The 12,142-nt window shown below is 40.1% G+C and overlaps 1 protein-coding gene across 1 annotated transcript in view; it reads left to right on the forward strand.

Annotated features, from left to right (window-relative positions):
* NGB (neuroglobin) overlaps nucleotides 1-6,962 on the forward strand; it is an 11,355-nt gene extending 4,393 nt beyond the window's left edge. Inside the window, exons 2-4 of the mRNA XM_027844906.1 lie at nucleotides 1,376-1,487; nucleotides 2,929-3,048; nucleotides 5,591-6,962. Of these exons, the coding sequence (XP_027700707.1) occupies nucleotides 1,376-1,487; nucleotides 2,929-3,048; nucleotides 5,591-5,725 (367 nt within the window). The 3' untranslated portion in view covers nucleotides 5,726-6,962. The remainder of the gene's footprint in view (nucleotides 1-1,375; nucleotides 1,488-2,928; nucleotides 3,049-5,590) is intronic.
* Nucleotides 6,963-12,142: the final 5,180 nt, after the last annotated feature.

The raw sequence follows: 12,142 nt of genomic DNA on the forward strand, positions 1-12,142 counted from the left end.
TAAATGTGATATAAAAATGCATTAGTAAAACATTCTTAGAAAAAGGGAAAGCCTGAGGTTAAGAATGAGGTGATGCTAGTCCCCAACTGATGCAGTTAGGTGGCCCAATGGATAGAGCACCGGACCTGGAATCAAGAGGACTTGAGTTCAAATCTGGGATCAGACCGTTACTAGCTGTGTGACCTGGGAAAGTCATTTAACCCTGTTTACCTCAGTTCCTCATTTGTAAAATGAGCTGAGATATTCCAGTATCTTTGCCAAGAAAACCCCAAACGGGGTCTTGGAGAATCAGAGATGATTGAAACAACTCAACAACAGCAGTCCCCAACTGAAATAAGAGAAGGAAGCAGAGACATCTTTCCCTGAAAGGTACCAGCAAGAATAGGATGGAGGGATCTGGGTAACTAGGAAGGGGACTGAGACAAGAGGGCATTTCCAATATAGTGTCCTAGTGTGAACAAATTTAACTGTATGCTGATGGAATCTCCCTTACCATTGCTGTTGCTCTCCATAACCCTAATGAGCATAGGTGGTTGAGCCTGAGGGATAAAAAGCTACTAGACTTTGTGTATTCCCCACCCCCACCCAAACCTACAACACACCAAGTTGATGGTGACATCATCATCATCACAACCATGACCATAATAGATAATATTATCATATTTTTAATAGCGCTTAGGAGTTGGCAAAGCATGATACATACACCATCTTACTGGATCCTCACAACAATCTCGTGAGGTAGGTGCTAATATTATCTTTACTTTACAAATCAGGAAACTGAGTCTGAGAGAGATGAAGGGACTCACACACCACTAATAAGTTCTCTGAGGAGGGATTCATCAATCATTGCTTATCTTTGTAATTTATCTACTATTTTATGGACACAAATTTTCCACGTCCTTTCTCTGATTTCATCCTCCCAACAACCCTTCAATATTTCCAGAGATATTTTTGAGCTTGTGAATTTTTTTGATTAGAATTTTGCCTCCTGATTTTAGAACTATAATTGATATTGCATTTGAAATAGAGATTGTGGGAACATGCTAACCATCAGTCTTAGGTTTTGATTGTTTTGCACTGCATGGAGTATTGAACAAGCACTGGATTTGGAGTCAGAGACCCTGGGTTCTTACTAATTATGCCACTTACTAATTATGTGACTGTACAAATTAGTTAACCTCTCTGGGCCTCTGTTTTTCTCTCTTTTGTGATATCTTTTGGGAAAGTGTTGGGCCCTAATCTCTAATGTCCCTTCCAGCTCTAAATATGTGATTTTATGAACCCCATGAGGTAGGGAGTAAAAGTATCTCCATTTTACAGATAAGGAGACTGAGGCACAGAGAGGTTGCAGAGCTGTGATCTTTATTTGTTACAGGTTGTTTGACTTGGAGCCGGATCTTCTGCCCCTCTTTCAGTATAACTGCCGGCAATTCTCCAGCCCCCAGGACTGTCTCTCTTCTCCTGAGTTCCTGGACCACATCCGGAAAGTAAGAGGCAAGGGGAAGAAAGATGGGGGTTGGGGAGTTCAAGCCTTTTTAGAGAGGAGGGAGGTCTGTGGAAACTTGAGACCCTAGAGAGTAGCTCCGTCATTCCCCCAGGGAGAACTAGGGATGCGGGAGGAGAGACATTCCCTCTTAGGCTCTAAAAAATGTTCTCTAGCTCAGGAGAGGCTGACTCCTGACTAGGTCCACCTTTAGTAGTTTTTCCTCTACCTCCCTTGCTTCACTATAGGGGACAAGTCCATCCTTTCCCTCTTGAAAGCCGGCAATCTCCCTCCCAAATACTTGGCAAGTGAGTTTCTATCTCCCTAATGTCAGGGGTGACATCCTAGTGATCCTAGTGAATAATCAACACTTTGAGTGTGGTGTAGATGATAGAACTCAACAAATGACTTCAGGGACCCTAGGGCAAAGTGGTTCATCTCACTGGGCCTCAGTTTCCCCTCACTTCAGTCAGTATGGAAGAATAATTGCCAAATGAAGTTCATTGAATGCTTTGAGATCTTCAGAAAAGAGGCATGTCCCTGATCTGGATTCTCTTATGCCACTTACTGTCTTCAGCTCTGGAGGGTCTATTTAGAGCCAAAGGGCTTTATTGGAGCAGAGACCCTTTTGCTGCCTTCACCTAGTACCTGCAGGACACAAGGCTGTAGTTAGGGTGAGACAATCTTGCCTTTGCCTTAGGACAGCTTTGGGATTTTCCCAGCAGGTAAAGGTGGGGAAAGGAGCTCAAGGCAGAGGGCTTGATCTTCCAGTATTACAATGAGTGCTAACCAACTCAATTAGTTTCAGACTTAGGATCTGGCTCCATGATGTCAGCCCACCCACCTGGGTAGAAGCTGAGCCTCTGCTGAATGGGCAGATTCTGTCAAATACCCCAACTGGACAGCTCCTTCTAGGATCTCTGCATAGGAGATACTAGAAGCCTTTGGGTACAGTAGAATGGTTTCTAAGCTGTCTTATCATCTGAGGTTTTAGAGTGGACATATCTGTGTCTCAGCATTTCTTTATAGGCTCAGGGCTTGAAGGAAGGAAGGAAACAGACATTTATTAAGTACCTATACTGTGCTAAGTGCTTGGCAAATATCTGATTTGATCCTCACAATAATCTTAAGAGGTAATTGCTATTATGACCCCTGTTTTATAGTTGAGGAAACAAGTTAAGTGACTTGCCCAGGGTGACAAAGCTAGGAAATTTCTGAGGTCAAATTTTAACTCAGATCTTCCTGACTCCAGGCCCAGCATTTTATTTACTGTACCACCTACATTTGAAGGCTTCTGCTGCTAAAAGGAAGAATTTGAGGGTGCATTTTTCCCTTTCTTCTCCTCCACTAGGCCCCAGGGGAGCATGTCATCTATGTTGGCAGTTAAGGGGATGGTTGTCTTTGCTCTCCTAAATGTAGATCTTTCTACCCTGGTCCTCTGGCAGGTAATGTTGGTGATTGATGCTGCGGTGACCCATGTGGAGAACTTGTCCTCTTTGGAGGAGTATCTCAGTAATCTGGGCAAGAAGCACAAAGCAGTTGGTGTGAAGCTCAGCTCCTTCTCGGTAAGGCAGCTGCTTACCCTCTGGGCATCCGGGCCCAACCTCAGTCTTTTTTTTTTTTTTTTGTGAGACAATTGGGGTTAAGTGACTTGTCAGGGTCACACAGCTAGTAAGTGTCAAGTGTGTGGTCTAAGACCAGATTTGAACTGGAGTCAGGTCCTCCTGACTCCAGGGCCAGTGTTCTATCCACTGGGCCACCTAGCTGCCCCTCTCAGTCTCTTTTGTACCTCCTTCTTTTCAAAAAATTTAATATTTTATTTTTTCGCAATTACATGTAAAAATAATTGTAACATTCTTTTTTTAAAATTTGAGCTCCAAAATCTCTCCCTCCCTTCCCTCCCCTACCCATGAGAAGGCAAGCAATTTGACATTGGCTGTACATGTGTAGTCATGCAAAACACATTTCCATGTAAGTCATGCTGTGAAAGAAAACAGACCAAAAAAAAAAAAACCAACCCAGGAAAAATGAAGTAGAGAAAAACTATTTTTGATTTGCATTCAAGATCTACCAGTTCTTTCTATGGAGATGGACAATATCTTTCATCTTAAGTCCTTCAGAATTGTCTTGGATCATTGTATTGCTGAGTTATTCACATTAGATCAACATACAATCTTGCTATTACTGTATACAATATTCTCCTGGTTCTGCTTGTTTCATTTTGCATCAGTTCATGTAAGTCTTTCCAGGTTTTTCTGAGAGCATCCTGCTCATCATTTCTTATAGCACAATAGTATTCCACCACAATCATATACCAGAATTTGTTCAGCCATTCCCCAATTTATGGGTATGCCCTCAATTTCCAATTCTTTGCCATCACTAAAAGAGCTGCTGCAAATATTTTTGTACATATAGGTCCTTTTCCTTTTTGTTTTTTATCTCTTTTTATTGCTGGGTCAAAGGGCATGCATGGTTTTATAGCCTTTTAGGCATAGTTCCAAATTGCTCTATAGAATGGTTAGATCAGTTCACAGCTTCACCAACAATGCATTAGTGTCTTAATTTTCCCACATCTCTCCCTGTATTTGTCATTTTCCTTTTCTGTCATATTAGCCAATCTGGTGGGTGTGTGGTGATAGTTCAGAGTTGTCTTAATTTTGCACTCCTTCTAGTTCCCTTCCTTTCACCAATCATTTCCTTGAACTGGTATTCAGGCAGCTCCTGAAGCTCCTGCTCTGTACCGGGTACTCTGGTTATTTAAGAGAAAAGAGCTTCCATTCTATAGAGGGAGACAATAGGTAGATACTTAAGTATGTAAAAAAGAGATCGAAGGTAAATTTGATAGAATCTTGATAGAAGACAATAGAAGTTGGGGAAGGATCAGGAAAGGCCTCATTCAATTGATAGCATTTGAACTAAGCTTTGAATAATAATAATAATAATAATAATAATAATAATTAACACTTACATAGCACTTACTATGTTCCAGGCACTGTGCTAAGTGCTTTACAATTATATCTCACTTGATTATCACAACAACCCTGGGAGGTTAAGTGCTATTATTATCCCCATTTTACAGATGAGGAAATTGAGGCAGACAGAAGTTAAATGACTTGCTCAGGGTCATCCGACTAGTAAGTATCTGAGGCTGGATTTGAATTCAGGTCTTCCTGACTCCAGGTCCAACACTCTATCCACCACACTGCCTAGCTGTTCCTAATAGTGTTAGGTTACTATTCCTACTATGAGGGTCCTGGAAAGATGCTAAGCTATCCTAACAACATTCTATAGACTCATAAGGAGAATTTACCATCCCTCTGTTCAATCCTTTGAAGAAGCTAAGGAGTAAAGAAATTTTCCAACAAATGATTCAGGCCACCCTAGAAAGTAAATATTCAAAGGGGAAAGTCCTGAGATGAGATGTATTCCAAAAGTGTAGTTTCTGCAGGAGATACAATGTGCAGCATATAACAAGTCAAAAGTAAGTATTTGTTGAAATGAATGGATATTCCCAATTCTTGTTTTATCACTTTTAAGGGCTTACCTCTCTGTTGGCCACCATGAACGATACCACAGGGAAGGGAAGGGAAAAGGAATAAGCTTTTTTATAATGACTACTGTGTGCCAGGAACTGTGCTAAGTATTTTTTTCAAGTATTATCCCATTTGATCCACATAACTCTGCAAACTATTATTATCCCCATTTTACTGTTGAAGAAATTGAGCCAAATGGCGAGTAAGTGTCTCAATGAGGGTGACATAGCTAATGAGTTTCTGAAGCTGGATTTGAACTCAGATCTTCCTGACCAGCTCCCACATGAATGGAACATACCTTTAAATTTACTATTTGTGGAAAAAAAAAGACAGACAGACAGACAGACACACAGAGATGCTTGAGAACAATGACTGAGGTTAGTAGATAAAGATTTTAGTCTCAACTCTGATGATACTCACCACCACATAATTAATTGGACCTTGATTTCTCCATCTGTCAAATGGGGATAATCTCTGCCCCTATCCATCTCACAGGGTTGTGAAGAAGGTGGTTTCTAAAGCCTAGGGTGTGCTTCCAATGTCCTAAATGCTCTTTTGCTATTTTCCTTTGCAGACGGTGGGCGAGTCCTTACTCTACATGCTGGAGCAGTGCTTAGGTCCCTCCTTCAATGTAGCCATGAGGGAGGCATGGACGCAACTCTATGGGGCTGTGGTAGGGGCCATGAGTCGTGGCTGGGATGGAGAGTAGGAGTCCTCCCACTCCAAGCCCACTCTCTACATCATGAATCCATCTCCCCTTCCTGCTGGTCAACATGCTCACTCTCTCTCTAATGTTGCTTAGGTTCCCCAGTCTCCCCACCTCCTCTCTCTCTCTCTCTCTCTCTCTCTCTCTCTCTCTCTCTCTCTCAGGTTTGAGTATCTCCTGTTCCTTCATGCTTCCCTGAGAGCCTAAGAAAGTGTACAACCCCATTTCCAGCCTATCCTCCTTTCCCTACTTCTGCCAACAGAGAATGGAAGGGACTTTCCCCATGGATATGGCCTCTCCTGTTGCACCCTCCACCCCTTCAGTAAAGGTTATTAGAAAAGGATAGAGGATGCCCAAGAGGCCGGGCTTTAGGAGCTCCTAGCTAAGGCAGACCCAGTGCTCCTTCTTTCCATCCATCCCTGTCTATGTTACTTTTCCCTGTGGTTGTCCATCTTCCCGAGAATGCCAGGCCTCAACCCAATTGTGAAGTTGGCAAACCATATCTCTGGCTCTTTCCCTTTTCCCTTTCTGTGTCCCATCCCTTCCAAACACATACTTTCTATATGCCAAACCAATTGTCTCCTATCCTTACAACCAACTGCTTAAACAGTAGCTCTTTCCTATTCTCTTGTCTTGGAGGAGATTGTGATCTGATATACCAGCTCACATTGAAGTATTAGTTTTCCTCCCAGAGGCAGAAGGAGGGCAATGTTCACTCAAAGGAACGACTTTACAGTAGTGGAATTTTAGGCAGGGTGGTGGTTTTTCAAGAGAGATGGCTTTCCCAGTTCCCTCCAGGCTCCCCTTTCCTCTTTTCTTCTCTCCCTCTCTCTGACTCCCTGACCCTTCTTTCCTCTCTCCCCCTCTCCCTCTCTCCCTCTCTTCCACTTTTCCCCTCTTCTCAAACCTATAGGCCTGACTTTCAGAGCTATGGCCCCACCCTAAAGCAATGGATGTGAGATAGGCCAGTTTCTGGTGCCCTCTTGCACGTATTTTTGTCTTTGCTCCCAGCTACTATGTCTTTTCCCCTCAATCCTTGCTCATTCATGCAAACAGCAATTAGAGAAGCTATTGGTTCCAGATATTTTTCCCTCCCTACCCTAAGTGTGCCTTGTAACTTGATGACTGTTTCCATCTTTTCGTGCTCATCCACTTATTCTACTGATGAAGTAGCTCTTCAGTCTCTGCTCTGTGTTGTGGTTATGTAAACCTCTTAAGAAATAAATCAGTTCTCTGTGCAGCTCTTTGATTTCCCTGGATTCATCATTTTTTGGATGGATATGTGTGTGAGATGCAAGGACTGTGGATAGCAGTGTATTTTGCAGATAAAAGGAGAAGCCAGAACCAGGGAAGCTAAGACAATGCCAAGAAGAAAATGAAGGAATATTAGACTCAGGGGGTTCTTGGAAACTGGGAGTCAGAATAAAGATTTGGGGTTTGGAAGTCAGGTGAGTGATCAAGTTAAGAAGTGCCAGGGTGCTGGAGGTCAGAGTGGGGCAGAGAGGCAGAAACCAGGTAAGCAACTGGGACAGCTGACCCACGATCTTACCTTGGGTCTAAGGGGAAGAGAGTGGGAAAGAGCTAAGAGAAGACCCTCCCAAAACATGGAAACATTAATTTATGAGATCCAGGTCTTGGCCATCAGATCTTCAGATCAAGCATCCACTATAAAAGCTGGGACCATTCTGAGGAAATAGTATCTGGAAAGAAAGAGGAGGGATCAACTTGATTAGTTAAGAGTTAAGGAAGCTGAGCTATCCTGTGTTTTCACATTCAGACACCAGGAAGAAGAGAACAGTCTACAAACCATAAGCTAGTAGGTTGATTTCAACTCTTGGGAAAATTCTAGAATGGTCATTAAAGAGTTGGGTAGCTAACAAATACGTGGCAAATGAATCAGTGACTACAGAACCAGCGTGGCATCATCAAGGATCTGGCATGCCAGACTAACATTATTTCCTTTTTTTGATAGGTTCCTAAACTGGCAGATGGCAAAAGTTATATAGCCATGGTTTATCTAGCTACTAGAAAAGCATTTAATAAATATTCCATGTTATTCTTAACAGGGGGAGGGGGGGTAATGGGGAAATAGGGAATTTGGAACTGGTTGAAGAGCTGGACTCAGATTTAATGTTTCAATGTCAACTTGGCAGGAGGTCTCCAGTGGGGGTACCCCAGGGCTCTGTAGTGGGACCTTCATTGCTTATAATTGTTATCAGTGATTTGCATAAAAACATAGACAGGAATGTTAACCAAATTTGAAGATAAGTCAAAGCTGGGATGGATAGCTAACATGCTGTATAACTGACCAGATCAAAAAAGATCTTAATAGGCCAGGATAATGGGCTGACTCTAATAAGATGAACTTCAATAGTAAAATCTTACACTTTGGTTAAAAAATAAACTTTATAAGTAAAAGATACTCCAGAAAAAAATGCTTAAAGTACATGATATATATGAAAAAATGGTTATGTACAGGATATATATGAAGAATACAGGTAGGAGTATAGTCAAGATGGCAAAGTGAAAGATCACAACTGCCAAACTTCTCCCAGAATCTTTCCTACAAAATGGCCATAGAAAACACCAAATAGAATTCTAATCAAAAGAATTAAGAAAAAGTCACAAACAGTCATTTTTCCAGCCCAAGGCAGCTTGGAAGGAAGGCAGAGAGGTCTGGGCACTGAAGTGGGGGTAAGGGCAGCAAAAGCCGAGTGCTGCAGAAGTGGCATCGATTGTAAACTATTGGGCAGCAGCAGTGCCCAGAAATGGTAAGAGTACTGACCCCTTGGTTAGAAAGACACCTCAGGGGACCCCTGTACTAGCATTGGCTACAGGATCAGATACTACTTAGCAGCTTTGTCATGCATTACCCAGTTCTGTGTTGTACTTCTAGGGTCGAAAGGAGTGGTTGTAGTCATGGGCACAGAGTAGGAGGTCAGACCTCTCTCAAAATCATAACATATTGTAACAGGACCCCAAATTGAGCTGTGAAAACAGAAGGATATAAAAGCCAGAAGCTCAGGTCAGTTATGCTCTCCATTGGAAGTGAGCAGAGATCAACTCTAACATAAAGTCTAAAGTAGTAGCCTGGGAAAATGAACAAAGAACAACAATAAAAAAAAACCCAACATAAAATGCTACTATAGTGACAGGAAAATTCAAGACAAAAACTCAGTAGACAATGACTTGAAAACATCAATAAGCAAAATCTCAAAGAAAAATGCAGATTGGACCCAAGTCCAACAAGTATTCCTAAAAAAGCCAAAGATATTTTTTTAAAAGAAGAGCAAAAATGATTTTTAAAAATCAAATAAAATCAGTAGAGGAAAAACTGGGAAAAGAAATGAGAACTGTGCAAGAAAAGTATAAGAAAGAGAATTAACAGCTTTGCAAAAGAGGCACAAAAGTCACTGAAGAAAATAATTCCTTAAAAATCAGAATTGGCCAAGTGGTAAAAGAAATATACAATCTCCCTAAAGAAAATAACTGCATAAAAATTAGAAGTGATCAACTGGAAGCTAATGATCCTGTGAGACATCAAGAAACAATAAAACAAAGTTAAAAGAATGAAAAAAATAGAAGAAAATATGAAGTATCTCAGGAAAAACAACTGACCTGGAAAATAGATTAAGAAAAAATACTTTGAGAATTATTGAACTACCCAAAAGCTATGATAAGAAAAAAGAGCCTGGATGTCATATTTTTAGAAATTATAAAGGAAAACTACCCAGATATCTTAGAATCAGAAGACAAAATAGAAATTGAAAGAATCCACTAATCACCTCCTTAAAGAAATACCCAAATGAAAAATCCCAGGAATATTATAACCAGAGCTTTCAGGTCAAGGAGAAAATATTTTAATCAGCCAGAAAGAAATACCATGGAGCCACAGCTGGGTTCACACAAAATTTAACAGCTCACACTATAAAAGAGTCAGAGGCTTAGTATATTATTTTCTGGAAAGCAAAAGAGCTAGGTTTACAACCTGGAATTACCCACTCAGCTAAACTGAGCATAATCCTACAAAGGAAAAAAAATGGATATTTAATGAAACAGATGACTTTTAAGCATTCCTGATGAAAAGACTAGAGATGAATAGAAAGTTTTATATTCATATACTAGACTCAAGGAATGCATAAAAAAGTAAACATGAGTGAGAAGTCATAAGGAATTTAGCAAGGCTAAACTGTTTACATTCCCATATGGGAAGATGATACTTATAACACCTAAGAACATTATCATCATTAGGGCAGTTAGAAGGAGTCTACATAGACAGAGGACATGTGTGTGAATCTATTATGTTAAGATGATCTCAAAAGAAGATTGCAAGGGTGAAGAAGAGAGACACATAAGAGAAGGAGAAAATTACTTCACCTAAAAGAGAAATGAAAAGAAGAATTTTATACAATAAAGGAGAAAATATGTGTGTGGGAGGGAGCAGGCAACACTTGGAACTTACTCTTATCTGAACTAGTCAAGGAGGGAAGAGTTTATATATACATCCAGTTGGGGATAGAAATTCATCTTACCCAGCAGGGAAGTAGGAGGAGAAGGGGCTATGATGAAGTCAGGAGAAATTATAAGAGGGAGGGTAGATTAAGGGAGGTAGTGGTCAGAAATAACAGATTTTTGAGGAAGGCACTGGGTAAAAAAAGAGAAGGACAAATAGAAAAGAATAGAATGGAATAGAATAGAAGGGAAAAGCACAGTTAGCAATTATAACTGTGAATATGAATATGATGAATTCACCCATAAAATGGAAGAGGATAGCTGACTAGATTAGAAACTAGAATCCAATAATACATTGTTTAGAAAAGACACATTTGGAGTATAATGAGACACACAGAGTTAAAATAAGGACCTGGAGCAGAATCTATTATGCTTCAGCTAAAGTAAAAAAGGCAAGGGTAACAATCATGTTCTCAGACATTGTTCTCATCCTGTTCTCTTCACTTTACATCAGCTCACATAAATCTTACCAGGCCTTTTTGAAATGATTCCCTACATCATTTCTTACAGAATAGCATTCCATCACACTGATATACCATAATCTGTAGTCATCCTCTCAGTTTCCAATTCTTTGCCACCACAAAAAGAGCTGTTACAAATATTTTTGTGTATATGAACCTTTTCCCTTTTCCCTTTATGTTTTTGGGGTATAGGCCTAGTAGCAGTATAGCTGGATCAAAGGGTACATGCAGCTCTTTGGGTATGGTTTCAAGTTGCTCTCCAGAATGGTTGGATTAGTTCACAGTTCTACCAATAAATAGTGCATTAGTGTAACTATTTTCCAATATTCTCTCCAGCATTTGTCCTTTTCCTTTTCTGTCATTTTAGCCAATCTGATGAATATGAGGTGGTATCTCAGAGTTGTTTTAATTTGCCCTTCTCCAATTATTAGTAATTTACAGCATTTTTATATGACTCTTGGTAGCTTTAATTTCTTCTTCTGAAAACTACCCCATTATATTCTTTGACCATTTATTGATTGGGAACTGGCTCTTGTTTTTATAAATTCAGGTCCGTTCCCTATATAATTTTGTGCTGTGTAAAATCTGAAATAACAGGAAACAAAGTTTTAAGCTTCCAAGAATATCAATTTATTAAACTAATACATGCCAATTGAATAACAAATAAGGGCCAGGCCTCCTCAGCTTGGCTCTGGACCCTGAATGCAGGGGGAGACAGACTTTTATGTATTAAAAGAAAACAATTAAGAGGATATAAACCAAGATACAAAATTAGGCAATCTGATTTTCTAATTGGAGGAAAAAATAGGGGCTTTCCAAGTGAGAAGGAGAAAAGTAAACAATTGCAATTCCCTGAATCCCAAAAAAGAGGTGTCCCATCCCCCCTAAGTATCTGTATTCAATCAAAGGAGCAAAGAAACAGTAAGTGATTGACCAGTATGGGGCCAATTTTCAGATAAGACATATGGGTTACTTGAGATGTATAATTGTGAAAAAATCCCTTGAATCAATCTTTGGATCTGAATGGGCTTCTGGTCAGCATAGTTCTGGTCCTTAGTTAAGGGTCTCTAAGCAACAGGTAGAGGTAGTCCAGCTTCCCAGCCATGAAGGTCTAGGTTCAAACAATTGAAAAGTTTCCTCACAATTCCTGTGATGGAATAAAGTTTTCTCACAAGACAGAAATTGAAGTAGACACATAATCTAATAGAAAAGGAACTGAGCTAGATCCAGAATTATCCCAAGACAACATTCAATCTCATATAGGCTATACATGTACAATCATATTAATCATATTTCCACATTAGTCATGTTGTGAAGGAAGAATCAGAACAAAAAGGAAAAACCATGAGAAAGAAAGAAAAAAGAGAAAACAGTATGCTTCAGTCTGCATTTGGACTACATAGTTCTTTGTCTGGATGTGGATTTTATACATGAGTCTTTTGGAACT

Source organism: Vombatus ursinus, unplaced genomic scaffold, assembly GCF_900497805.2.
Source record: "Vombatus ursinus unplaced genomic scaffold, bare-nosed wombat genome assembly UNPS02014945.1, whole genome shotgun sequence".
NCBI lineage: Eukaryota > Metazoa > Chordata > Mammalia > Diprotodontia > Vombatidae > Vombatus > Vombatus ursinus.